The sequence below is a fragment of the Aspergillus ruber genome (genome assembly GCF_000600275.1).
Source record: "Aspergillus ruber CBS 135680 unplaced genomic scaffold scaffold00004, whole genome shotgun sequence".
Lineage (NCBI taxonomy): Eukaryota > Fungi > Ascomycota > Eurotiomycetes > Eurotiales > Aspergillaceae > Aspergillus > Aspergillus ruber.
In genome coordinates, this window is record NW_024467300.1 from 426,067 (window position 1) to 452,315 (window position 26,249).

General features: G+C 51.7%; 10 protein-coding genes across 10 annotated transcripts; 5 read left to right on the top strand and 5 right to left on the bottom strand.

Moving 5' to 3' along the window:
- Nucleotides 1-117: 117 nt before the first annotated feature.
- On the bottom strand, nt 118-5,565 carry EURHEDRAFT_513064 (putative Ras GTPase activating protein; the record flags this gene model as incomplete). The annotated part of the gene is made up of 3 exons (XM_040786126.1): nt 118-1,007; nt 1,061-1,339; nt 1,392-5,565. The coding sequence occupies 3 exons, from the start codon at nt 5,563-5,565 to the stop codon at nt 118-120; spliced, it is 5,343 nt and encodes a 1,780-aa protein (XP_040641681.1).
- A 1,202-nt stretch (nt 5,566-6,767) lies between these two features.
- EURHEDRAFT_448944 (DUF952 domain-containing protein) lies at nt 6,768-7,230 on the top strand (the record flags this gene model as incomplete). Its single annotated transcript, XM_040783774.1, has 2 exons — nt 6,768-7,049; nt 7,114-7,230. The coding sequence occupies 2 exons, from the start codon at nt 6,768-6,770 to the stop codon at nt 7,228-7,230; spliced, it is 399 nt and encodes a 132-aa protein (XP_040641682.1).
- Nucleotides 7,231-7,414: 184 nt separating this feature from the next.
- On the bottom strand, nt 7,415-8,684 carry EURHEDRAFT_472473 (oxidoreductase, short-chain dehydrogenase/reductase family). Its single transcript, XM_040785348.1, has 7 exons — nt 8,576-8,684; nt 8,394-8,513; nt 8,140-8,340; nt 7,914-8,078; nt 7,722-7,865; nt 7,514-7,668; nt 7,415-7,463 (listed from the first exon to the last, which is right to left on the bottom strand). Exons 1-7 carry the CDS (start codon nt 8,644-8,646, stop codon nt 7,426-7,428), a joined length of 894 nt encoding a protein of 297 aa, XP_040641683.1. The 5' UTR covers nt 8,647-8,684; the 3' UTR covers nt 7,415-7,425.
- Nucleotides 8,685-9,486: 802 nt separating this feature from the next.
- EURHEDRAFT_409295 (putative IMP dehydrogenase) lies at nt 9,487-11,692 on the top strand. The gene is made up of 3 exons (XM_040781044.1): nt 9,487-9,805; nt 9,856-10,164; nt 10,368-11,692. Exons 1-3 carry the CDS (start codon nt 9,616-9,618, stop codon nt 11,507-11,509), a joined length of 1,641 nt encoding a protein of 546 aa, XP_040641684.1. The 5' UTR covers nt 9,487-9,615; the 3' UTR covers nt 11,510-11,692.
- A 370-nt stretch (nt 11,693-12,062) lies between these two features.
- On the top strand, nt 12,063-13,912 carry EURHEDRAFT_513068 (uncharacterized protein; the record flags this gene model as incomplete). Its single annotated transcript, XM_040786127.1, has 5 exons — nt 12,063-12,127; nt 12,221-12,570; nt 12,630-13,195; nt 13,502-13,569; nt 13,684-13,912. The coding sequence occupies 5 exons, from the start codon at nt 12,063-12,065 to the stop codon at nt 13,910-13,912; spliced, it is 1,278 nt and encodes a 425-aa protein (XP_040641685.1).
- A 462-nt stretch (nt 13,913-14,374) lies between these two features.
- EURHEDRAFT_409299 (phenylalanine--tRNA ligase subunit alpha) lies at nt 14,375-16,432 on the bottom strand. The gene is made up of 2 exons (XM_040781045.1): nt 14,714-16,432; nt 14,375-14,661 (listed from the first exon to the last, which is right to left on the bottom strand). Exons 1-2 carry the CDS (start codon nt 16,177-16,179, stop codon nt 14,568-14,570), a joined length of 1,560 nt encoding a protein of 519 aa, XP_040641686.1. The 5' UTR covers nt 16,180-16,432; the 3' UTR covers nt 14,375-14,567.
- Nucleotides 16,433-17,013: 581 nt separating this feature from the next.
- Nucleotides 17,014-17,303, bottom strand: EURHEDRAFT_409301 (uncharacterized protein). The gene has a single exon (XM_040781046.1). It carries the CDS (start codon nt 17,246-17,248, stop codon nt 17,087-17,089), a length of 162 nt encoding a protein of 53 aa, XP_040641687.1. The 5' UTR covers nt 17,249-17,303; the 3' UTR covers nt 17,014-17,086.
- Nucleotides 17,304-18,024: 721 nt separating this feature from the next.
- Nucleotides 18,025-22,254, top strand: tcsC (putative two-component osmosensing histidine kinase (Bos1); the record flags this gene model as incomplete). Its single annotated transcript, XM_040783850.1, has 3 exons — nt 18,025-18,091; nt 18,161-18,396; nt 18,562-22,254. 3 exons carry the CDS (start codon nt 18,025-18,027, stop codon nt 22,252-22,254), a joined length of 3,996 nt encoding a protein of 1,331 aa, XP_040641688.1.
- Nucleotides 22,255-22,353: 99 nt separating this feature from the next.
- Nucleotides 22,354-23,404, top strand: EURHEDRAFT_265708 (uncharacterized protein). The gene has a single exon (XM_040778145.1). It carries the CDS (start codon nt 22,454-22,456, stop codon nt 23,279-23,281), a length of 828 nt encoding a protein of 275 aa, XP_040641689.1. The 5' UTR covers nt 22,354-22,453; the 3' UTR covers nt 23,282-23,404.
- Nucleotides 23,405-23,527: 123 nt separating this feature from the next.
- Nucleotides 23,528-26,002, bottom strand: EURHEDRAFT_400163 (putative extracellular threonine rich protein; the record flags this gene model as incomplete). Its single annotated transcript, XM_040779986.1, has 1 exon — nt 23,528-26,002. The coding sequence occupies one exon, from the start codon at nt 26,000-26,002 to the stop codon at nt 23,528-23,530; it is 2,475 nt and encodes an 824-aa protein (XP_040641690.1).
- Nucleotides 26,003-26,249: the final 247 nt, after the last annotated feature.

A 26,249-nucleotide genomic window follows, 5' to 3' on the forward strand; every position in this document is an offset into this window, starting at 1 on the left:
AAGAACAAGAAACAAGACACAAAGAAGTGAGATGAACGGGGATATCTTGAAGAACTGAAGAAAGAAAGAAGCAAGACAACAAGGGAAAAACAAAGCAAGCGGCCGAAAACTACCCGCTTATTCATTGTAGAACTTTCTCATGATCAAATGCAAGAAGAGGTTGACGTTGACTCGTAGGTGCCCATCGAAGAAGTCCAGGAACTGCAGGTTGTTGAACTGTGCCTGCAGCAAGTCGTCCAATGGCACCTGCGCATTTGCTCCGGGCACCATCATGGGTCCGCTGCTACCGTCAATAGTGAAGACACCAACCTCGTTGCTCGAAATGGTGAGATCAACGCGATCCCACTGTCGCTCGGAGTAACCTTTCCAGTGTACCAGCACACCCCTGTCTGCCAGGTTACGGGCGGAGTACTTGTACGATCCGAACTTGAACACCTTTCCGGATTTTTGAAGCTCACGCTGGTGATCCCATTGCTTGGTAAATGGCATTAAGAAACGCTTCTTGCCCTTCTTGTTCTGTAATGTAATCATCGCCTGCTCAATGTAGTCATTGTATGTCTTGAGCTGCTGGTCAAGCCAAAGGGCTTGGTCGTTAAGACGGGCCGTCGTGAGGCGAGCGCTCTCGATTTCACGCTCTCTTTGGATTCTCCGACGATGCTTCGTTCGGATATCGATGGCGATCGCGTTGAGGAGATCCTGGTAGTGGTTGTCACGTCGGATCTTGCCAGTTCGTTCCAGTCGGAGGATGTTCTCCAGGGCGGTGCCCTTGAGCTCCGTGTAACTCATTGATCCGATATCAACCAAAGAGTTGGCCTCGGCATATGGGCTTCGTGGGGTGTTATGCGTGCTCAGTTCGTCGCGGACCAACGCCATCCATCGTTCCTCGTCTTCCACAGTGGGCTGCTTGACCATAATTTCCATCAAATTGGCACCTGTCTGGACACGAATAATGTAGAGGATGCATCGCTTTGTTTCCATATACAGAGCCTTGATATCCCCTTCGGGGTCTGTAGAGCAAATTAGCTTTGAAGTCATGTGCGTATACGGGATAAATGCTTACCTTCGATCTGCGCGAGTTTTGGCACCAAGGTCAGGTTAATTTCAGACGAGTTGACGCTCATCAACTCGTTCTCATTGGTCTTGACGTTTCCGAGCTCACGGACGACTTCCTTTATAATATCATCAGGGTTCGTGCAGATGTGGTTAACTTCCGAAGCGACAAGCTGATGGATCGAGAAAATGTCGGACATCTTGATGTACAATGTAGGCTTCGTCTTGGCGTAAAGGTCGTTGAATTCATCAATGTCAAAGTAGGACTCTGCATCTTGCACGGATATCACTAGGCGGGGTTAGCAAACGGTAAAGACAAGGGAAGATAGAAAGAAACTCACAATCACCCCAAATGAGGCCTAGACGTTGAATCGAATCTCCAATATAGCTATTCAAAGGCTGGAGATAAACGTTCTCTGCTCCGAAAAGCCTTCCAGAGGCCACCTGCGCAACAACCTTTGCGATCTCGGACAAATTTCGCTTCTGCTCCTGGGTCATTCCCCGGTCAATCACCCCATATCGTTCCGGCTCAAGGACAGCAGGCTGGAAATAGTTCTTCCACACCCAGAACCCAACCGTCTGGAGGATGAATCCGGGGTCCTCGCTAGAGAACCGGGACAGGAGAGTTTCGTACATCTCCTTCGCGACATAGCGGACACCAAATGGCATACGGTACAGCACCTCCTCTAAGTGGGCAAAGAACTGGTCTGCGATGTCACGAAGATCCTGGAGGTGTTGAATGAATGTAGCCCGGGTTTCTGGATCTCTGATCGCTTCTTCTCGAGGGATATCTGGTCGACGGCGGCTCCTCCGGCCGGTTTGGAGCTCTTCGTTGTTGATGGACGAGCGGTGAATCTGGATCGGATCGCTTTCCAGATCCAAGGTTGGGTTCTCGACAATATGCTCCCTCACTACAGGACCAAGAACATCGCGCAGGAATTTTCGGTCACGGGGTGACTTCATATAGGAGGCGAAAAGCTTGTTCCAGAAAGAGTTGCATCGCAAGTACTCATGGAGGGAATTGAAGCTCTCGATTTCTTCGCGGGCCGATCGCGCAAGCAGTTTGACGAGATAGTACTCCTCACGTCTCTTTTGGGAGTAACCAAAGAGTCCCATCATCAAATGCCTGATCCTCTCATATTCTTTCTCTGGTGTGTTCACCTCACGCAGCCGTCGGAACAGGCGCGCAAGATATTGCGATTGGGTCTGAAGGAGAAAGAAAAGCACCTGGTAATGCTCGAGCTTCTTTCTTGAGGCTTTGTTCAAAGCCTTGAGATCGAACGGGTCTGTTGACGAAATTTCTGTGTTCGGCAACAAGCTTCCGATGTGGCCTCCGAAGTGTTTCTGGTGCTTGACGACTTCATCCAGTGTGATCTTGTTCTTCACCAGGAGAGCGATCTTGATGTCGAGTTGACTGATGTATTGTTCAGCAAGTTCGTTCTGCCGAACCTGTTGCACGACCACCTTCCGCAGCCGCTCAAACTCAATTTCCTCGTCAAAATCAAAGTCGCTGTCATTTAGAAGGTGGACAAAGCCCTTCACCGTTCCAACAGGAGGGTTCTTTCCGCTGGTAAGGCTCTTGTACGCTTGACCTTGGATACGTCCTCGCACGACGCTCTGCGCTTTAACGACCTTCTCCATATTGGTCCGGTAATAGCGACGCTGTTCTTCAAATCGTGACCGGACCATGTGACCCCGCAGACGTGCTTGCATGTCGATAATAATATCCTCATCAGCCTCAAGATCAGATAACATCTGACCAACTTCCAAGCGAACCAACATGGCTCTTGTCAGTGCCTGCAGGTTGGTGATCTCATCCTCAGAATCTTCAAGTTGCTCGAGGATCCCGCCAACTTCGATTCTCAAAAGAGCCGCCCGAGAGAGGGCCTGAAGGTTCACAATCATATGCTCCTCCTCGCGAAGTTCGTCGTCGTCATCCTCCAATCGCTTCCGAAGCAGAGCCCCACGAATAAATGATTGAAGTTCCAGGATGGGCTCATTTTCTGACTTCAACGCCTCTTGCTGAGAATCCAGGAACTGCCTGACGGCCATGGCCCGGGAGAAACTCTGGAGCTGGACAACAGAAGCTGTGTGCTGTGCCAAGGTGTCCCGAAGAGAGTCAAAGTTCTCTCTGATAGCGGCACCGCGTACCATGGCCTGCAGGGCTACGCATTGCTCCTCGGTCTTGTGGAGCGCCTCCGCCAGATGAGACTGGTGATTTCTAACAGCGAGAGCTCGTGCGCCGGCCTGAATGGAGACGATAGAAGGAATCTCCTGGTCGAGTCGGGCCTTCGTGTGCGCCACGGATCGCCGAGTCATCATTCCTCGGATAACCGCCTGGAGCGGAACGGCAACCTCTTGGAAGCTCTCAATCGCAGCATGCTGAGCACCGACTTGATCACGCTGCAGGACGCCTCGAATAATAGCTTGCAGCGAGATAACATCACTTTCTGCGTCGCGGAGAGCCTCGTATTTGATCGAAGCGTGGTTTCGGTGCAAGGCACCTCTGATAATGGCCTGCAACGCAGTGATATCTTTCTCGGCACCTCGTGTGGCTTCATAATCGTTGGAGACGTGGTTCCGTAGCAATGCTGCGCGAATAGCAGCCTGCAGCAGCGTGACGTTCGGTTCCTCGTCTCGGGTGTCATCGTAGACGTCGCAGACGTACTTGCGCTGAAGAGCTCCCCTCAGCGCCGCTTGGATTTGCTTAATTCCTGGCATTTCCTTTTGCATATCAGTCTGGATGTGTTTCACTTCAGCCCGAGCCTTGGCTGCACGTATGAGAGACTGCAACTGCAGAATATCCTGTCCCTGGGCTTCCCAGGTATCCTTGTCATCTTGTTGGTGAGAGCGAACGAGAAATCCTCGGCAGGCTGCTTGCAGACCGATGGCGAAGTTTCGCATATCAAGTCTGTAGTGAACAATTTGGCGGGACCAGTCACCACGCAATCTCGCTTGCAGATCGACGAGCAAGGGCTCGAAGTCCCACAAGTCATTCATCACGTTGCCGAGCATGAGTCGACACATTGCACCTCGGATCTGGCCTTGAAAGTCACTGATCGCGGTCTCACTCTCACCCAGTTCCCGTTGGATGCGTTCCTCTTCTGATTCCTCGGGCTCCGGTTCAGGTTCAGGTTCTGCGCCAAAGTTTGCGGCCATTCCCGCGAAGCTAGGCATGCTAACGCCCGATTTGTCAAGACCCTTCTGTGTTTGCTCGAGTTCATGGTGTTCGAACTCTAGTTGACCGACAAGATTGTCCATACGGAAGTCGAGCATACCATGTTTGAACAGTAGCCACGACAGCGCATGGATGCAGTGGATGACCTTGGGGATGTTTTTTTTCTCGTAGAGGTCGATCAGCTCAAATCGGAACAGCTCTGGCAATTCAATCTCATCAAGGAGACGGAAAAATAGCGCGATATTATCTGAATGACGATACTGCAATCTCGGGTGTCTGAAAATTCGCAATGGCCGATCTGGGTACATCGCTTGGACGATTTCCGCCAGCGTGACACCATCCCGCAGGGCTTCCTCCAATTGGACGATAGGTGGGATCTGCTTCTGAATGACCTCTTCAATCCATTCTTTGGCTTCTCCAATATGGCATAGGTACTCGTATGCCTGAATAAACTGTCGTTGCTTGTCCATCCAATTGCCAGCGGTCCATGCTGATGTATTCTTTTTGCGAGCTGCAAGTGCGGTGGATGTTGGGGCAACGGAATCAGCGCGCTTCAAGCGTCGCCTCCCATGCAAGCCAACCACTGATGCTGTGGAGCTCCCAAGTGCCAATTCCTCGCTTTCCCCGGTTTTCGCAAACTTGGACAGTGTCCGTAGATGGCCAGTCGATGATTTCTGGAACGTCTCAAGGTCTGGCGCAGTCAATGTCGTTGTGATCGGAGCCGGGTTCGATAGACTGTGACCATGGTGCGCTTTCAAATGGGATGGTCGGTTTTGCGGCACGAGGGCCTGAGGAGACCAGGGACGTGGTAAGTCTGCGTGTGGAGGTGGCTGGGGAGCAAGCAATTCCTTTCCCTCAGGAGGCACGTTTTCCTGGCGGTTGATGTCACCGCAGTCTGGGGCTACGGGCCGGTTCTCCTTCCAATGCTTTGTATCGTCGACGGTATAACTTCGCGCGTGTCGAGACACATTATCCTTCTTAGGAACAGCCGAGACATTGGGCACCTGAGGCAGTGGTCGCAACGAACGACGGATATTCTCATATGTGGCTCCGGCATTGGCCCGACGGGCCTGGTAAGAACCATCGCTAGCCATCATGGTCCCGGTGGCCACAGTGTTGTTGACCTCACTCTTGCCTCGTCGATGACCAATGCTAGGATGCGAGCCTATCGAAGCACTGGAGGAAACGGTACTTGTGCGACTCGGGACAAACGAATTGGACGACAGGGAATAGGTGGACGAGGAAGTAGAAGCATCGGAGCCATGTCGGGCCGGACCGGGGGCATGGGGAGGGAGGTCCGTCTGGGTTCGTTTGAGGGAGAACGAATTGGAGGACATCGCTGATTATTGGCACCGTTCCGTGGTAAACAAGAATGCGACAGCCGAAGGAGATTGTTGGCAGGTCTCGTTTTCAATTGGCCGCATACCTGCTTCCCAACCGAAGAAGCAGCACGGTTGCACGGAAAATGCTGCCGGTTGTTGTTGCTGTTGCAGGTGGTGTTTGTTGGTCCGGATTGTTTTTCTTCGATGGAATGTGGTTGCTGGACGGGATCAAGGGCGAGATCTCATTGCCTATAGGGCAGAAATCGGGTTGATATAGAAACGGTCAAACAAGAGGGGTTATCAGATTCCGTCCTGTTCAAAATATCCCACACTGGTTCCTGAGTATCTGACCCAGAGTGGATGTGAGGGATCTCAGCGGAAAATAAAAAGGACGACTGAAAGTGAAGCAGGAAAGACGACTATCGATCGAGAAACGTGACTTGCAGCCCGTGCCTGGCGGGGGGGAAGAAGGGTCGTCGTTGCCCAGGAAAACAAATCTCCCAATCAGGTTTAGCTCTCATGTCAGGTGACGCCACAGTGGCTGCTTATCTCATCAGCCTCTTCATTTCGTATTAATATTCCACAAAAATAGCATTGTTACTCTGTCTTTAGCATTCTACAGAGTTCACTGTGTCAATTAGATATATGCGTACTCATGCACTACAAAGTATTTCCATCGTCTATCTGCTAGCACTTGGTGGCGGTTTTAGCCTGGCTGAACTCAGATCCGCTCCACTCTCTATTGCCGATTCACGTGCCCAACCCGGTTATTTAGCAGATCGAGCTTAGGCAGGAAAAGAAACAATATAAACACAGACTTGTTTACCGCTGGTGATCACCTGAGCTCCTGGCGATCGAGCTACCGGAGTATTCTGTACGAGTAATCAGTCGTAGGTGGCGCTATTTATCTGCTAAATGTATGCCATACCGCTATAAAACAGCACGTCCACTGCATCTCATACGAACAAACCACCATATAAACAAATACTACACTACACACGGCGTACAAAGCATTCCGGAAACACCCCGGCCTCTTCCATCACGATTAGGGCTGGTTAGATCCCCAGCGGTGGAACCCCACCCGCCAAAAATAGTCCGTCGCTCCGGTTGTGGCATCATCGACCTATGTAACAGGTCTGTCTTTCCTTAACTCCGTACACTTCCAACTATTACTTTCACCATAAAACAAAGCATATTAGACAGAAACAAAGAACAAAATGACCGATACAGAACCCCTCTACCTCTACAAACTCGTCCCATCCTCCACTCCTGTCCGCGAACCGCTCCTCGAAAGACTCGAGGTCAGCGAAATTGACCAGAAATCCGGTTTCATCCATTTATCGACGGCCTTTCAAGTACCGGGTACTCTCAATACCTTCTTCCATGATGAGCCGCTGGTTTATGTTTTGCGAATTCCATATGGGTCTGTAGAGCAGGATGTCCGGTGGGAGTCTCCGGAGGGTAAGGTTGCTCCTCGGCCTGGTGAGGGTATGTTTCCGGTATGTATTACATCGTGCATGAATAGCTTAATCTATTCTGGTGGGAATGCTAATGCAATAACAGCATCTCTATAATGGGCTCAAGCTTGGCAGAGATGAGGTGGAAAGTGTTGCGATTTGGACGAACCAAGGCGGGTGGGAGACAGCGCTTACGCAAGCTAGGCCATGGTTGTTATACTAAAGCATGTTTGAGCATGTTCATTGCTTGACGTCTTGTACATTATGTTACTTCGTGTTTCTACATGACTGACATCATTATAGCTGCATCTAGACACAAGAGATTCATGATTTATTATAAATTATTACAGGTGTTCATTTGATTAATCTCAGCCAAACACTTGTTTTCCATATGCATATAATTATCTGTGGCGCTTCTCTAATCGCCCAATGGGTAACAGTGCAATACTTGTCCGTCTGTAGAAAAACGTTAGCGAGCTACTCCGCCAAAGAAAAAGCAAACTCACAATAAAATGACGAATCTGGACTAGCCAAGAAGACAAAGCTTGTAGCCACTTCACTCGGCTCTCCAGGACGTCCGAGGGAGGCCTTCGAGCCCCATCCACTCATCTGTTCAGAGCTCCGAGTATCGACCTGAATGGGGGTATATATGGCACCGGGGCTATTGAAAGTGTTAGACTGCGCTACTATATGTAGTGGTGACTGTATACTTACGCGACAGCATTCACGCGAATTCCTTTTGGAACCAGCTGGAGCGCAAGTGACCTGGTAAAGCCAACGATGGCGCCTTTAGACGAAGCATAGTCGACCATACTGCTGGACCCTCGGAAGGTCACGACAGAAGTGCAGTTTATAATACTATACCTTGTTAGTAATGAGTCTCTAAGCATCTAAAGGCTGACTTACCTATCGCCCCTGGTCATGTGTGGAAGGGCATATTTAGTTAGAGCAAACATTTGGAAAATGTTGGTATGGAATATGTCTTCGACCTTGTCTAAATCGATGTCGACAAAGTCCTTGCATATATATTGCTTTGAGGCATTGTTGACGAGGACATTAATTCTCCCAAATCTATAGCGAAATTGGTCAACTGAAAATTCCTGCGGCTATCCATGAACTTCGCCTTACTCACTTCTTAACATGCTCCTCAACAGCTTTATAGCACGTTTCGCGCTTGACCAAGTCTCCGCTGAAGAGGAGACAAGACCTTTTCTCCTTTTCCACCATCTGTTTTGTGTTTTCCGCGTCTTGCTGTTCCTGTGGCAGGTGGACGATGGTGATATCGGCACCCTCTCGCGCCATGAGAATGGCAACTGATCGACCGATTCCTGAGCTGGACGTTATCAGCGAATGCACGACATTAGATATTATTCCCTCAGATCATACTCTCCACCAGTGATCAAAACCTTCTTATCTTTCAATTTCCCGGAACCAACATATTCAACCAGTCCCTCGCTAGACTCCAATTTGGTCGATTCGCTGGGCGGTGCCATGTGGCTTTCCAGCCTAAAAGTGACAAAATTTAGCACGCAATCATCCTCATCGCATTCTGTATAACAGGTCCATACCCTGGCTTCGGTTGACTTTGCGCAGCTTGAGGCGCCTTGAAGACTCCACCTTCGCTCATTGGAGATGCCATCTTTAGTCGATGTCTCAAATTATACTTTTGGGGATCTGTTATTCAGATAAAGCACGCTTCTTTCCAAGTCACATACAGTATGGGAAACAGCCTAATATACTCCTGTCCATTGTCACGTTGGCGTCATGGTGTTGTAAAGGCGGATTATGTCATAGCACCGTTTTGATCAACAAGTTGTCGGATTAAGACTCTTGGTTCAATTAAACTAGAGCATGTTATTGGACGAAAAGACTTCCATAATAGACTGGGTTCATGTGAATTCAACCCCAGGTTGTGTTATCGCTAGCGGCTAGCCGGCCAGATCGAGATTTGATTGTCAGAGTGCCATGGTAGGAGTTAGGGCAGAGTACTTTACGAAATATTGTACTTAGTTCTTGGAAGATTGCTGTTCTGTGCCAACGGATAAATATAGCACATGCTCAATATATAGCTGTTGGAGCTAAAGTATTCTGTGCAGGATATATGAATAACGTTCTAATTGCATATACATATATATCTACATTGCACGTTACTACCATGCCTCGTGAAATTGAGTATGGACACATCAACAACCAGCTTAGTACATCGCATACTAGACTGTTCCATCTAGACTCTTCTATACCAGAACGGTAAAGTGTAAAAATTTCTGCACGGCATCCCACGGCGACACCTGAATTATCTAAGCCATGCCACCGAGGACTCACCGCCTTTGTCAAAACTCGTTTATAAGCCAATGGATAACCTCTGAAAATTCTGCCACTCCCACTAACCCCAATTAAGTAAGGCCCCCGCAAGCAACCCGGCGGGTACAAAGATAATTTTTTCGCTGCTCGATTTTTTTCGTCTTTTTCTTCCTTTCCTTTCTTTGGGAAAGGAAGACTTTCTCCATCAGCAGGACGTTTCTATCGCGATCTGTTGATTATCTTTTGATCACTTGTTTTGTCATTCTTTTTCTTATCTACGAGTTACGATCTCTTTATACCATACACAATGACTCTTGGCCAGGGTGACAACCAAGGTCTCGCCATGAAGGCCGAGATCCAGGACTACTCCAAGGCTCTGGATGTCCTGGAGAAGGACTATCCTACTCGGGATGGTCTGGACGTTGACACTTTGCTTGACTCTGACAAGCACGGTGCTTTGACTTACAATGACTTCCTCATCTTGCCCGGCCACGTCGGTACGTTCTGAGCTCAGAAAGATACTCACGCAATTGCTAACTTACGAAAGGCTTCACTGCTTCCGATGTTACCCTTGATACCCCCGTCACCAAGCGTATCACCTTGAAGGCACCCCTGTTGTCTTCTCCTATGGACACTGTGACCGAGCACAACATGGCCATCCACATGGCCCTCCTTGGTGGTCTTGGTGTTATTCACCACAACTGCTCTGCGGAAGACCAGGCAGAGATGGTGAGAAAGGTCAAGAGATACGAGAACGGATTCATCTTGGATCCTGTCGTTCTCTCGCCCAATGCCACTGTTGGTGAGGCCAAGGACCTCAAGGCTAGGTGGGGTTTTGGTGGCTTCCCAGTGACTGGTGAGTTTTATCTTTCCTTCTCTTTCTTTGTTCCAGTTTTATTTTCGAAGATGACTTCAAATCTATCTTTAAATAACTTTCGTTCCACTAAAGCGACGAGAGTTGCAATGGAGAGAACGGATTATATCTGAGAAAAATGACTTTTAAAACTTTTTACTCCGCAATTTCCGAGCAACATGTAGCTAACTCGGTTTGCTATTCAGAAAACGGAACTCTTCGCTCGAAGCTCGTTGGAATGGTCACCTCGCGTGACATCCAATTCCACCCCTCCCTCGATGACCCGGTTACTGCTATCATGGCGACTGACCTCGTCACTGCTCCTGCCGGTACTACCTTGGCCGAGGCCAACGAAGTCCTCCGTTCGTCCAAGAAGGGCAAGCTGCCCATTGTCGACGGCGAGGGCAACCTTGTCTCTCTCCTTTCTCGCAGTGACCTGATGAAGAACCTCCACTACCCCTTGGCCTCCAAGCTTCCTCAGTCCAAGCAGTTGGTCTGTGCTGCCACCATTGGTACTCGTGAAGAGGACAAAACTCGCCTTAAGCTGCTTGTCGAGGCTGGTCTCGACATCGTTATCCTCGACTCCAGCCAGGGTAACTCTATTTTCCAGATCGAAATGATCAAGTACACCAAGCAGAACTTCCCTGAGATCGACGTTATTGGCGGTAACGTTGTCACTCGCGAGCAAGCCGCTTCTTTGATCGCTGCCGGTGTCGATGGCCTGAGAATTGGTATGGGCAGCGGCAGTGCTTGCATTACTCAGGAAGTCATGGCTGTCGGCCGTCCCCAGGCCCTTTCCGTCCGCAGTGTTTCTCACTTCGCTGCTCGCTTCGGTGTTCCTTGCATTGCCGATGGCGGTGTCCAGAACGTCGGCCACATCGTCAAGGGTCTTGCCATGGGTGCCTCCACCGTCATGATGGGTGGTCTCCTTGCCGGTACCACCGAGTCTCCTGGTGAGTACTTCGTCAGCAACGAGGGTCAGCTCGTCAAGGCCTACCGTGGCATGGGATCCATTGCCGCCATGGAGGACAAGAAGGCCGGCGCTGGCTCCAAAGACAGCAAGGCCAGCAACGCTGGTACTGCTCGTTACTTCTCTGAGAAGGACCGTGTTCTTGTTGCTCAGGGTGTCGCTGGTTCGGTTCTTGACCGCGGCTCCGTCACCAAGTTCATTCCTTACCTCGTTACTGGTATCCAGCACTCGCTGCAGGACATTGGTGTCAAGAGTCTCGATGCTCTTCACGACGGTGTCAACGGCGGCACTGTCCGCTTCGAGGTTCGGAGTGCCAGCGCCCAGACCGAGGGTAACGTCCACGGTCTGCACAGCTACGACAAGAAGCTGTACTCGTAGGTGAAATTACAGTACACTTCATGTTGATTTACTTGCCTTCTTGGATCTGTTAATACGCTTTCCTTATCCTTTATTTGCAAACGAAGCTACGCGGTTGATATGAGTTTTCAAAAAAAAAAAACGGGGTATATCGGTTAGGAGTTATGATAGACATGTATCATTCAATGCATTACTTTCTGGGACATTGCAGTTTTTTGTAGCCTTTTAGCAGTAGACGATCATGTGCATAGCCGGCGGGGTCGGCAAAGATAGTTTAGCCTAGGTTCCTCCGCGGGTACCAAAGCATAGCACCACATAGCACCACATATAGGGACCTATACCTAGCTATCCGGGACAAGGCATGATGCCAATGTCTCATTTCCACGTCCCTCGCGGATACACAGTCAATCGCCTACAAGTATTACACAATTCGGGTCCATTGGAGCTTTCACTCCGTGCTTTACCGCGTCGCGTCCCTCAACAGCTCTCCAAAGGATATAAGACGTATTCACAGCTATCGAATATCAAATCGCGACAATCATCAGTGATATACCAAGGACCTCGATCCCGAAAAATGTCAACGCAGAGCAAGCGCGATTCCAGACCAAAGTCGCCCTCGCCGCCTAGGCCTAGTTCAAGGTTAGCATTTATATTCAGAGCATAGTTCTGTCATTCGATCCGATGATACAACTATAACAGACCACATCATCAACGGCTATGCTAATAATGCAGTGTCCTCCTCCTCTCCCCCCAAAACGAAATCCTGCTCCTCCACCGCGTCAAAACATCCACCTCCTTTGCCTCCGCGCACGTCTTCCCCGGCGGAAACCTCTCTTCCCAGGACGGGCCATGTCCGCCCACTGAGGATCTAAAACGGCACGATGATGCACCGTGGTATCGCCGCGCTGCGCTTAGGGAGTTATTTGAAGAGAGCGGGATTCTGCTAGCTAAGGATGAGAGCTCGGGAGAAATGGTTACGCTGTCTGAGGAGGAGAGGGAAAGGGGGAGGAGGGCGATTCATGGGGGAAAAGTTGAGTTTGGGGAGTGGTTGGGTCGGCATGGAGGTGCTGTGCCGGATATAGGTGAGTACTCTACTGGTACTACAGCGGTATATGTAGGTGCTAATGAGCCGGCCGAATAGACAAACTAATCCCCTTCACCCGCTGGATAACACCAACCAACGTCCCCAAACGCTTCACCACGCAGATGTACCTCTACCTCCTTCCGCTCTCCGTCGCACCCGAATCTGAGAAACGACTCTTGGAAGAGCTCCCTGAAGGAGGAAAACCAGAACAAATCTACCTTCCAACCAGCGACGGCGGCATCGAAGTCACCGAGGCGCGCTTCCTCCCGGCCAGTGAATGGCTGCGTCTCGCTAAGGCTGGTGAAATTATGCTTTTTCCTCCTCAATTCCTTCTATTACACCTCGTCTCGGAGATCCTAGATAAACAGCCCCGACCGGTCGATTCGTCGCCTGCCTCGATGGAAGAACTAGAGAAAAGACGCGCAGAATTGGTGAACTTCGTACACTCTGGTACACCACCATGGACAGAAAAGTGCATCTCGCCCAAGATGCTGAAGATGGCTGGCGACGGGAGAGCAATTTTGGGACTTGATCATCCAGGACCGGAATTAGGAGCGTCAGAGAGACGGGGGGAGAGCGAGAGGGTTGTCATTGTTCGGTTTAAAAAGGGTGAGGCGAGAGAGGTAGATGTCGCATCACGGAATAGTGTTAGTAGATTATAGCTGCACCACTGTATAAAGTAGAATACACTCATTCTGAGCAATTCGTTACCCAGGCCCAGACGCATTAAGTCGGGCGGAGTCAAAGTCGGGCGGCGATAGGGCAAGCCACACCGCCTACCGCCTACCGAGCCGCGCCACGGCCAACCAGCCACAGCCCTCGACAAATAGTCACATGACCCACAGAGAAATTGCACCGGGAGCCATAATCAACTATCGCGACGCCGACACCTGCCAACGCTCGACTCACGAAACCGCATCCCCGCCCAGTTCTACACAAAAGTCGTTGTCGACCAAACCGTCAAAATGGAGAACGAAAGAGGAGAGATTGTCGATCTGTAAGCCTCTCTCCCTGTGCCCGGATTGCGCTTTTGCACCCTCGTCTGCATTTTTCAACCTTCTACCCAGGCCTCTGGCCGCCACGCAATCTGAATCCCTGCTAATAAAACTAGCTACGTCCCCCGCAAGTGCTCTGCTACCAACCGCATCATCAAGGCCAACGACCACGGCTCCGTCCAGATCTCCATCGCTAAGGTCGACGAGAACGGTCGCTACACCGGCGAGAACCAGACCTACGCTATGTGCGGCTTTGTGCGTGCGCGCGGCGAGAGCGATGACTCGCTGAACCGTCTGACGCAGCGCGATGGTTACCTGAAGAACGTGTGGTCTGCTAGCCGGTAAACCTTTGACCGGGGGTGAATTGGGAGGGTGTCGGTTGACGTTTGGTTATGTGAGTATTTCTTTTCTGGGGGGAGGGGATATGGTGGTTATAAGGGTGTGTTGCTGATTGTTGTGATATTAGTCCCTATTATAAGGAATTCAGCTGTGGCCGGCATTCAATCGATTGAACGATGATGCGTGGGACGGATAAAAGAGATGATGTGACAAAAATTCCAGTTATTTAAAACGAATGGAATGGGTCGACAATGAACTTTTTTCCACTTTTCTTTACGTTATTTTCACTTTCTACTTTGCCAATTCCCCACGAAACGCAATTAGATACTTTATGCGGACACGGCACATCAAGGCCTCCTCATTCAATACCTGATATCCATTTTGGAGATCGGTACGCCATGAGCGAGGAGGTAGACAAAATCGCCGGATATTAGTAGTATCTGCACTTGAACTTGTACTTGTATGAGTAAATGTGTAGGTAGCCGCCTACTGAAGAGCCACTTTGCAGAGGATATGTACTGGGGCACAGATACGGGTGGGACATTGCCTCGTAGTGTACAAACTAGGATATCAATACTTGGGCAGAAATGAGATAACTTTTTAACTCCTGTCATCTCTCGTGCAAATCATAAGTTACAAACGAAATCTATCATGCAAACGTTTAATCCTTCTCCAACCGAACGGCGGGGTTGCTCTCAATGAAGCCCAGGTCTACCTTGTGGCCGAGAAGTTCTCGGATGTTGCTTACGCCGTACCTATACTCGTTAGTACTTTAAATCATGAAAAGGGGTTTGGGGGGGGGCTCACTTAATCATAGTAGGTCTCTCCAAACTCAACCCCCATCCATAGACCCGCATGTCCTTGGGCAACCCCATCGGCTCCAACATCTCCGGTCTGAACATTCCACTGTTTCCAATCTCAACCCACTTACCGAGACCCTCGTGGTAGCCGAAGATCTCCATACTCGGCTCGGTGTACGGGTTGTACGCAGGCTTGAAGCGCAGCTGGTGGATACCCATCTTCGCGAAGAAGACCTCCATGAATCCAATCAGGCCACCCAGCGTCAGGTCAAAGTCTGCAATGACACCCTCGATCTGGTGGAATTCCGCCAGGTGGGTTGCGTCGACGGCCTCATTGCGGAAGACGCGGTCGATACTGAAGAAGCGCGCGGGGCGCGGGTTCGCGGCCAGCTTGTGCAGCACATAGGTTGAGATGGAGGTGGTGTGGGTGCGGAGGACGAGACGCAGGGATTCGTCGGCGTTCCAGGGGTAGCGGTAGCCAACGGAGCCGTATTTGCCGTTCTGGTGCACTTCGCGCACGTTGTCCCAGTAAGCCTTGAAGTCGAGGGGCTTCTCGTTTTCCTTGTAGGCGCGCGAGACGGGCTGCGCGGACTTGGGCCGGTGCGGGTCATTGAGGGGATCCTCGCGAGGGGGGTCTGCTTGCACGGGGTCGGAGATGTAAAAGGTGTCTTGCAGGTCACGGGCGGGGTGTTGCTGCGGCACGAAGAGGGCGTCGAAGTTCCAGAAGCCCGTCTCGACGTAGCGGTTCGTGGGCATCTCCTCGAAGCCCATTTCAAAGAAGATGCTGCGGAATTCCTGGCGCACCTTGTTGAGTGGGTGGAAGGCTCCCGAGGGTGTTGGGGCACCCTTGGCTTTGAAGTTGTAGGGCTTGAACGAGGCGGTCTTCCACGAGCCATTCACCAGCATCTCGGACGTCAGGTCGGTCTCCTCCTTGACGAATTCGCGAGCGTACTTGGGGCCCTTGGAGATCTTGAAGTTGATAACCTTTTGCAGCGCGACCAGCTTCCGCTTCTTCAATTCCGCCAGCGTCTTCTGGTTGTCCAGCGCCTGCGTCTTTTGCACAGTCAAGAGCAATTCGCGGGTCTCGTCGACAATGGATTCCGTGTTCGTCCGCAGCCTATCCTGGTCCTTCTTGATCCAACCACGCTTGAAGGCATTACCTTGGCCAACTTTGGCGTTATCTTTACCCACAATGCCGGGCAGCTCAGTAATCTTCAATCCGTCCATAGCAGCGGCGACGGCCTCGAAAACCTTGGCTTCGTGACTGCCACCGGCGACAATCTGCTCACCCTCGCCGGTGAGACCAACGACTTCCCTTTCAATGGTGTCATACTCGACCATCTGTCGCGAGGCGAGGCGGTCGAGGGCACTCTTGACGGATAATGAGGGGGTGGAGGGGAAGGCATCGCTGGAGAGGATGGGAGCGTCGGTGCTGGACAGGGCGTCCAGGATGGGGCTTGTCAAGTCGGCCATGGTGGCAGTTATAACAGACCAACTGTTATAAAGAGGAGAACAACAAAAGGGAAGGACGGGGAGGACTGCTGCGACAGCCCACTTTGGAGATGACTCTTTTTCGGGTTTGCATTTGATACGGCGGACGGAGGGACCAGGTGCGCAGTCATGTGACTACCCCGCCGCACATTACTCAACATACAGTGTAAATAAAATGTTACTCCGCACCCCGTAGACAGTGGATAATACTAATTTGATGTCTTTATAGAGGAATATAATCGTGTTCACTACTCGGTAATATATACGGAGTACACTGTGCGCGACAAGGAGAACAGCCTCGCGTGTTTAAACAGGAATAGTGCATGTCCATATGGGGAGATTATTGGCTGTGGATGAGTGGGCCGTGGTGACCGTTAGGTCTGTTTGGTCTGGACACAGGGGTTTACCGTACGGTTATGTTCCTGTTATATTTAAAGAGAGGGAAGCGAAACTGAATAAAGATGTATTGCAGTGTACTATGTGTGTATTCCATTATATAATGTACACAGATGAAGATGTGGATAATTCTCGAATAGAAAAGAGAGATTAGATTTAAGAATACTACGGTTGAGTGTGAGTGGTTAGACCGAGTCGCGGGGTGGTCAACTACGGAGCATTACACCTATACAGAGTACACCATGGAATAGACTATTGTTGAGAGAATGAAGTACTTGTGATAGCGAAGAGGGCAAAGAAGCAAAAATCTGAAAAGACAAAGTACCCCGGACAGGACTTGTATAGCAAACTCCGAACAGGTTCTAATACAAGAATAACCATAATCACTGCCACGATCGCCACTAGGATCGATGAAAAAAAAGCAGGACAAAAGCAAAGATCAGACAGAATCTGGACCGTAACAACAGCATCCAAACCGGGAGGATTCACACAATTAATATTTGTTAACAAAAGAGCGATCGTTCTTCTTTTTCCGCTCCGATTCGAGTCTTGTGTGTGTCTCTCTGTCTGTCTTGCTTTTGGCTCTCGCCCGCCTGCATCCATCGCCTCTTTTTTTCCCTTCGTTTTGATTGTTATTCTTTTCTAAGAATTCCATTATTATTTTCCCCTATCTTGTTCTGCTCTGCTTTTTTTTTTTTTTTTTTCCCTCTCTTCTTCTTCTTCTCTATCTGTTTTCTCGCTCTGATCTGTCGATTTCCATTCTTCTTTTTCTTCTCTCTCCCTCCCATAACCGCCCACAACCTTCCTCTCTTTCTCTTTCTCTTTCTCCTTCTCTCTTCTCTCTCTCTTTTCTCAACCCAAACCCCTCTCCGTCCGTCTCTTCTCCTTCTCCCTCACTGTCCTTTTGTCAATTTCCATCAATTTTCCTCATTTTCCTTGATCGTTAATTCTTCATTTTCCCGTTTGTTTCCATCGAATTTTGTGATCCTCGGGTCGCCGTCTTTCTTCCCTCTCGTTGTCTCCCTCTTCTTTCTTCCCTCTCTCACAATCTCTTCACTGCTATTTCTCTGTTACTGTCTCCAACCCCATGTCGTCCTAGCAAAGATTGACCCGATTACTTCGTGTCAGTAACACGCCTGGTACGTTTTACCCTTTTTATCGACTTTTTTTTTGGTTAAAATTGTCAATTCTATTCTTTTCTATCTTTTCACTTCACTCTCTCCGCCCTCCGCTTCCCCCAATTTGTTCCTTTTTTGTTGAAAAAATTCTGTCTTTATGATTGCATTTTCTTCTCACTCTCCGTTTCAACAACCCCCCCCCCCCCCCTCTGTTTGCTGTCCCGCTTCAACTCGACAATTCAATACCTTTCATTTCTTCTTATTCACCCCTTTCTTCAATATATCGATACTCATGTCCAAGTAACAGGGCACAATGGCTGGCGCGGATGAGACCCTCGCAGCCGCTGCTGCCATCCTCCAAGGCCTGGCCAGAGATCCCCGTACCACTACAACAACCGTTCCTTCCTCTTCTTCCTCTTCCTCCTATTTCTCCTCTGCTGCTACCACAGTATCCTCCGCCTCTTCTAACACTCAACCTTTGTCCTTCGACTTTCGCTCCTCTTCGAACGCTCCTTACTACTGCTCTTCTTCTTCCGCCGCCCCCGCCGTCTCCTCTCATTCTGCCGCCAATGGTGTCGACATAAAACTCCCCAGACTCCCTGGCGAGTCATCTCCCGCAAAAGCTGCTTTCGAAAACGAATTGGGGGCCTTGGTTCGTCGAGTGCGTCTGCTGGAATCCCAAACTGTCAGTCTCCCGAATCTCTTGTCCCCCAACCTTCATCATTCAGCTCATCCTACCGAAAAATACTGGGATTTTCTCGCTTCCATGGGACTCTCTCGCCCTCCGTCTGCTGATGACTCTGGTTCTGACTCGTCTGGTACCTTGCAGCAACAACAACAACAGCAGCAGCAACTCTCAAATAATGCACACAACCCGCATCACCCCCACCGGACACGATCACACCCTGCCGGCTCTGACGGTCGACACGCTCCCAAAGATATCATGGAGGACGATGATGACCACGACGATGACGATGGCGACGAAACATCCGATGAGGATGACGATGAACTCGACTCGGGGACTCGACTCGTGCGCGAAGAAGACATCAGCTATCTCCGGAACCACGTACAGAAACAGGCGGAGGAAATCAGCTTCCAAAAGGATGTCATCGCTCGAATTCGGGACGAGTTACTCCAGCAGGAAGAGCAAACCCGCCGCGCTCTCACCAAGGTCGAAAACGAAGACGTCACCCTCTTGGAACGGGAACTCCGCAAGCATCAGCAGGCCAACGAAGCCTTCCAGAAAGCGTTACGAGAAATTGGCGGCATCATCACCCAGGTCGCCAACGGTGACCTCTCTATGAAGGTGCAGATCCACCCGCTCGAAATGGACCCCGAAATTGCCACGTTCAAACGGACCATCAACACCATGATGGACCAGCTTCAGGTTTTTGGTAGCGAAGTGTCTCGTGTCGCCCGCGAGGTCGGTACCGAGGGTATACTCGGTGGTCAGGCCCAAATCACTGGTGTTCATGGTATTTGGAAAGAACTTACGGAAAACGTCAACATAATGGCCAAGAATTTGACCGATCAAGTACGTGAAATCGCCGCCGTCACTACCGCTGTGGCCCACGGCGATTTGAGCCAAAAGATCGAAAGCCGCGCACAGGGAGAAATTCTGGAATTGCAGCAGACCATCAACACCATGGTGGACCAACTACGCACGTTTGCTACTGAAGTCACACGTGTCGCTCGCGATGTAGGTACGGAAGGTGTCTTGGGCGGGCAGGCCCAAATAGAAGGCGTCCAAGGCATGTGGAACGAACTAACGGTTAATGTGAACGCTATGGCCAATAATCTTACCACCCAAGTCCGGGATATTGCGACCGTGACCAAAGCTGTCGCCAAGGGTGACTTGACCCAGAAGGTGCAGGCCAACTGCAAAGGGGAAATCGCAGAACTCAAAAATATTATCAACTCCATGGTCGACCAACTTCGCCAGTTCGCGCAGGAAGTCACCAAAATCGCCAAGGAAGTCGGGACAGACGGTGTACTCGGTGGGCAAGCTACAGTCAATGATGTAGAAGGCACTTGGAAGGATCTTACAGAAAATGTCAACCGTATGGCCAACAACCTCACCACCCAAGTGCGGGAGATCGCCGACGTGACGACCGCCGTCGCCAAGGGTGATCTCACCAAGAAGGTCACCGCCAACGTCCAGGGTGAGATACTCGATCTCAAGAGCACCATCAACGGAATGGTGGACCGACTCAATACTTTCGCCTTTGAAGTCAGCAAGGTCGCTCGTGAGGTCGGCACAGACGGTACCTTGGGCGGCCAGGCCAAGGTAGATAATGTGGAAGGGAAGTGGAAGGATCTCACCGACAATGTGAATACCATGGCCCAGAATTTGACGTCACAGGTCCGAAGTATATCAGATGTCACGCAGGCCATTGCCAAGGGTGATCTCAGCAAGAAGATCGAGGTTCACGCCCAGGGAGAGATCCTTACCCTCAAGGTCACCATCAACCACATGGTGGACCGCTTGGCGAAATTCGCTACAGAGCTCAAAAAGGTAGCTCGCGACGTCGGTGTCGATGGGAAGATGGGCGGCCAGGCCAACGTGGAAGGAATAGCAGGCACTTGGAAAGAAATCACCGAGGACGTCAATACCATGGCCGAAAATCTGACCTCACAGGTGCGCGCCTTTGGTGAAATTACAGATGCTGCCACCGACGGAGATTTTACCAAGCTCATCACCGTCAACGCGTCGGGTGAAATGGACGAGCTCAAGCGAAAGATCAACAAGATGGTTTCGAACTTGCGTGACAGTATCCAGCGTAACACAGCGGCCAGGGAAGCCGCCGAACTGGCTAACCGCACCAAGTCTGAGTTCCTGGCGAACATGAGTCACGAAATTCGAACACCCATGAACGGTATCATTGGCATGACCCAGTTGACCTTGGACACGGACGATCTCAAGCCGTACACCCGCGAGATGTTGAATGTGGTGCACAACCTGGCCAACAGTCTGCTGACCATCATCGATGACATACTCGATATCTCCAAGATCGAAGCCAACCGGATGGTCATCGAGAGCATCCCCTTCACCGTGCGGGGCACCGTCTTCAACGCTCTCAAGACGCTGGCGGTCAAGGCCAACGAGAAGCTCCTCAGTTTGACATACCAGGTGGACAACACTGTCCCTGACTATGTCACTGGTGATCCATTCCGTCTCCGGCAGATCATCCTGAACCTGGTCGGCAATGCCATCAAGTTCACTGAGCAGGGTGAGGTCAAGCTTACGATCCGCAAGTCCGACCGCGAGCAATGTGCAGCCAACGAGTATGCGTTCGAGTTTTCTGTCTCCGACACGGGTATCGGTATCGAGGAGGACAAGCTGGATCTTATCTTCGACACCTTCCAGCAAGCCGATGGTTCTACCACTCGCCGGTTCGGTGGTACTGGTCTGGGTCTGAGCATCTCCAAGCGCCTGGTGAACCTGATGGGTGGTGATGTTTGGGTTACCTCCGAATACGGCCACGGCAGTACCTTCCATTTCACCTGCGTGGTGAAGCTGGCTGACCAGTCGTTGAGTGTGATCGCCTCGCAGCTCATGCCATACAAGAATCACCGCGTCCTCTTCATCGACAAGGGAGAAAATGGCTTCCAGGCCGATAATGTGTTGCAGATGCTCAAGGCTATCGACCTGGAACCCTTGGTCGTCCGTAACGATGAGCACGTTCCGCCTCCCGAGATTCAAGATCCGTCTGGCAAAGAGTCTGGCCACGCGTACGATGTCATCATCGTGGATTCCGTGGCCACGGCCCGGTTGCTTCGCACGTTCGATGATTTCAAATATGTTCCGATCGTTCTGGTCTGTCCCTTGGTCTGCGTGAGTCTCAAGTCGGCCCTGGATCTGGGTATCAGTTCCTACATGACCACCCCTTGCCAGCCTATCGATCTCGGAAACGGCATGCTACCCGCTCTGGAAGGACGGTCTGCGCCGATCACCACTGACAATACCCGGTCGTTCGACATTCTCCTCGCCGAAGACAACGACGTCAACCAGAAACTGGCCGTCAAGATTTTGGAGAAGCACAAGCACAACGTCTCGGTCGTCAGCAACGGTCTGGAAGCCGTGGAAGCTGTCAAGCAGCGTCGGTACGATGTCATTCTGATGGATGTTCAAATGCCAGTCATGGGAGGCTTCGAAGCCACGGGTAAGATTCGAGAATACGAAAGAGAAAAGGGCATGTATCGGACCCCGATCATTGCCCTGACCGCCCACGCCATGTTGGGAGACCGAGAAAAGTGCATCCAAGCGCAGATGGACGAATATCTGTCGAAACCATTGAAGCAGAATCAAATGATGCAGACCATTCTCAAATGTGCTACGCTGGGTGGGTCTCTACTGGAAAAGAGCAAGGAGTCCCGTATTTCCAGCAGTGGTGAAATGCATCCTGTTCACGGTACGAGCTCCGATGGCAAGCGACCCGCTATAGAAGGGCGATCAATGACAACAACAGGGGCCATCAACCGCCGAGGACGTTCCGGTCTTGATAAGGAAGAAGAATATGCCCTGGAAAGGGCCATGCGGTGACCTTCTTCCTTTTTTGCCTATTTCTTCTTGCGAAGGGTGAAGGATGTTGATTCCCTTTTTGATGATGCCTCTAATGACGTTGCAGGTCCTGCACATTCTCCAGGAACTTCGTTTCATTTTCTCATTTTATTTTGCCTGTCATCTCGCTATAACGGTCTCCTTTGATTTCTCTTTTTCTGTTTGATTTCGAGTGGCTTCGATGCAAACTTATACCCTTTTTTTTTTTTTTCTTTTCTCTATTTGCGCGCCTGTAAGAAAATGTTCCTTCAACATGGTGACGTTTGCCGGTCCCATTGTTGTCTTTTTCTTTTCATCTTTTATCTCAGCTTACCTTACCATCTCCAAGGTTATGCCCTACTCGTGTTTTTCCTCCTCTCATGCACGCCGCTTCATGCTTTGCATATATTACTTTTGCCGGTATCATGCCTGCAGTCTCAGACTATCACTACGGTCTACTATTCTTCTTCACGTTTCTTTCTGCTTCACTGCGTTAAATACTCTTTGGATTTTCGGTTATTACTTTGCTATGCCAGTGATTGTTCTTCTGGTGTATGGTGTTTGGCGCACGGAGACATCTGGCGGGGTCTTTCCGCATAAACACTGCGGCTTGGGACGAAAGACAAATACACTACTACTACTTACTACACATACATTCATCATATACGGGCGAGTTGAAAGGCGAACCGAACATTTGACAAAGGGGCCAGTCTCCTTTTTAGACTCCTGTGGCGAGTTTCCATTCATGCATTTGACATTGACTTTCTTCGGGTTGACTCTTCATTTGCTTTTTCTTTTTCCTTTTCCTTTCTTCTCGTTACTCTGTTTCCCTTGCCCTCTTTCATTCCTATTTGTATTGTATTTAATTCTTTATTTCATTGCACGGACGAAGGGGTCTGGGTGCTCCGAATCGGTCTTGTTTTTTTCTTTTCTCTTTCTTGTTTTGGCGTGTACGAATCGTTGTCACTCAGCGAACGGATTACTGAAAATGCAAGATTACGTTCAGTCAGTCTTGAATATGGAAATGTAGTTAACGTTGTATTAAGACTAGATATATGATATGGAAGAGGGGCTGGCAATCTATTTAGCAAGCAATGCATACTTAAGCAAACCGTCCGTATTTGTATTAAGAACTAGTATTATCCATAGTCCTAGCCATCCAACGATCAATATACGCATTATTACCAATTACTTTTAACCTCCGTCTACCAATTCAAACATCCGTCATTCATTCATCCATCTTGAATCACTCTAGTTTATCCCATACAGATGCCAATCACGCCCCAACAGCATCAGCAAGAATCCTCTTCACCATTCCCATCCGCCCATGCTTCTCCCGCGATTCCACCATCCTCCGCACAGCACCCGCAGGAGACGGAGATGGAGATGGAGATGGAGACGGAGAAGGCGTCACAGGGGTAGTTCCAGCACCACCAGCTGGCGGGGGCGCGGCGGGTGTCGTTCCAGCTGGAGAGGCTGCGGGCGTTGTAGCTGTTCCTGCTCCTGCGCCGCCTCCGGCTCCTCCGGCGGGTGAAGTTGGTGAGGTGACGGGGGTTGTTCCAGTTCCTACGCCTGCTCCACCGCCAGCTGCTGGGCTAGTTCCGGCGGGGGTCACGGGGACGGTGGCTGTCGATGTTACTCCTACGCCCGGGGCTCCTGGCGAACCTGGCGCGCCTGGTGCTCCTGGGGTACCAGTTCCTCCGGCTCCTCCGGCGCCGCCAGCACCGCCAGCACCACCAGTCGGGACGGAGACGGGGGTTGTACCAGTACCTGCTGCGCCAGGTCTACCAGTGGCTCCTGCGCCTGCGCCAGCTCCGGGACTTCCAGTGGCACCTGCTCCTCCTGCGCCAGGGCTACCAGTGGCTCCAGCTCCAGCTCCAGGAGAATGCGCTGTACTAGCACCAGCGCCGGCACCGGGAGAGTGCGTCGTACTAGCACCAACACCAGCACCACCTCCTGGAATACCAGTGGGACTACTAGTGATGTTCGATGGTCTGTGTGTCGTAGTCACGTTTCCAATGCCTGCTCCGGGGGTCGTTCCCGCTGTTAGGGGATGAGTCGTTGATGCGGCTCCAGCTCCAGCGCCAGGGCTTGTTCCTGCTCCAACGCCTGCTCCGGCTCCGGGGGTCGTTCCAGCGGCTCCTGGGTGGGTTGTTGATGGACTAGCGCCTGGGCCTGTGCCTGGGGCGGTTCCCGCTCCAGCTCCGGCTCCGGGTCCGGGTCCAGCGCCAGGGGCAGTTGTTGGGGCTGTGCCAGCGCCAGGGGCGGTTCCGGCTCCTGCTCCTGCTCCTGCTCCTGCGCCTGGTGTACCCGCTCCAGCACCAGCTTCAGGTGCTGTTTGAGCTGGGGCAGCAGGAGTAGTCTCTGCACCTGCACCAGCGCCGGGTTGAGTTGCAGGAGCAGCACCACCAGCTCCACCAGCAGGGGGACATTCAGAGACAGTCACAGTCACAGTCGAGGTAACAGTAGCACATTCCGTAGCGGCACCACCTCCAGGAATAGTTTGTCCGCCGCCAGCTCCACCACCGGGTTGACCTGGTTGTCCTCCGCCGGGTGCGCTTTCGCCAGGTCCACTAGGGCCAGTTGGGCTTGCTCCAGCACCGCCAGTGGGGTGCTCTGCACCGCCTGCTCCGGGACCGCCCTCGCCAGGACTAGTTGGAGAGGCTCCAGGTGCACCGCCTCCAGCACCGCCAGTGGGGTGTTCTGCTCCGCCTGGGCCAGGTGGACTCGCTCCTGGTCCGCCAGGGCCGGTTGGGGATGCTCCAGCTCCGGGGCCTTCAGGACCGCTTGGGCCTGCGCTGGCTCCTCCGCCAGGGTGAGTGGGAGAAGCACCAGGGCCACCGGCTCCGCCGCCGGGGTGGGTGGGAGATGCTCCAGGGCCGCCGGCTCCACCGCCAGGGTGAGTGGGAGAAGCACCAGGTCCGCCAGGTGCCTCTCCTCCAGGGCCGCCAGCTCCACCACCAGGGTGAGTGGGAGATGCTCCAGGGCCGCCAGTTGTTTCTCCTCCAGGGCCGCCGGCTCCACCACCAGGGTGAGTGGGAGATGCTCCAGGGCCACCAGTTGTTTCTCCTCCAGGGCCGCCGGCTCCACCACCAGGGTGAGTGGGAGATGCTCCAGGGCCGCCAGTTGTTTCTCCTCCAGGGCCACCAGCTCCACCACCAGGGTGAGTGGGGGATGCTCCAGGGCCGCCGGCTCCACCGCCAGGGTGGGTTGGGGAGGTACCAGGGACGCCACCAGTACCAGTTGGACTCGCTCCAGGTCCGCTAGGTGTTTCTCCTCCTGGACCACCGGCTCCGCCGCCGGGGTGAGTTGGGGATGCTCCCGGGCCGCTGGGAGTGCCTCCGCCAGGACCGCCTGGGCTGATCGGACTACCGGTTGGTCCGATTCCAGGAACGCTGGGAGTGCCTCCACCAGGTCCACCTCCAGGTCCACCTGTTTCTCCGGGACCACTAGGACCAGTACCACCACCACCACCACCAGGGCTAGTGCCAGGACTTTCGCCGGCACCACCGGGATGCGTCGGGCTCGGGACAGCCCCGTGAGTTGCTGTCGGGATGGATTCGAGCATGGTCGACAGATCGGATTGGAAGGCGGGGAAATCGCCCGTGCCGGTTGGTACGTGGACACCGGATCTTGTAAGGATGCTGACTAGGTTTGGTGGAAGAGTTCCTCCTCCTCCCGGCATGGGAACGGCGGCGACGAGGGCCCAAGGGGTGATGGCCAACGCCAGGCCATTCTTGACAGGGCGCATTCTTGTCGAAGAAGCTGATGCAGTTTGAGAGGGTTCGTCTTCGGACTGCACGGTATTTGGTTCAGTTCGGTTAAGAAAGGAAGGTGAGATGCGAAAGGGATCGAGATCGGAGGCGATGGTGTTTTATGTATCAGGGCAACGAATTCGGCTAGATGATGGCTTCTCTATGTCATCAGGAAACCCAATGCTGTCTAGACCGGTGACAATACACGCGTAGCATGACTTATTCTGACATCCATAACCAAGG

Coding starts and splice junctions, on each gene's coding strand:
- EURHEDRAFT_409301 (XM_040781046.1), bottom strand. CDS start 17,248: ATGGAATTCTTAGAAAAGAATAACAATCAAAACGAAGGGAAAAAAAGA.
- EURHEDRAFT_409295 (XM_040781044.1), top strand. CDS start 9,616: ATGACTCTTGGCCAGGGTGACAACCAAGGTCTCGCCATGAAGGCCGAG. Junction 9,806..9,855: donor CATCTTGCCCGGCCACGTCG/GTACGTTCTGAG, acceptor AACTTACGAAAG/GCTTCACTGCTTCCGATGTT. Junction 10,165..10,367: donor TGGTGGCTTCCCAGTGACTG/GTGAGTTTTATC, acceptor TTTGCTATTCAG/AAAACGGAACTCTTCGCTCG.
- EURHEDRAFT_265708 (XM_040778145.1), top strand. CDS start 22,454: ATGCAAACTTATACCCTTTTTTTTTTTTTTCTTTTCTCTATTTGCGCG.
- EURHEDRAFT_472473 (XM_040785348.1), bottom strand. CDS start 8,646: ATGGCATCTCCAATGAGCGAAGGTGGAGTCTTCAAGGCGCCTCAAGCT. Junction 8,514..8,575: donor CAAAGTCAACCGAAGCCAGG/GTATGGACCTGT, acceptor TGTCACTTTTAG/GCTGGAAAGCCACATGGCAC. Junction 7,669..7,721: donor ATTCGCGTGAATGCTGTCGC/GTAAGTATACAG, acceptor CACTTTCAATAG/CCCCGGTGCCATATATACCC.
- EURHEDRAFT_409299 (XM_040781045.1), bottom strand. CDS start 16,179: ATGGCCGACTTGACAAGCCCCATCCTGGACGCCCTGTCCAGCACCGAC. Junction 14,662..14,713: donor GAGAGACCTACTATGATTAA/GTGAGCCCCCCC, acceptor TAACGAGTATAG/GTACGGCGTAAGCAACATCC.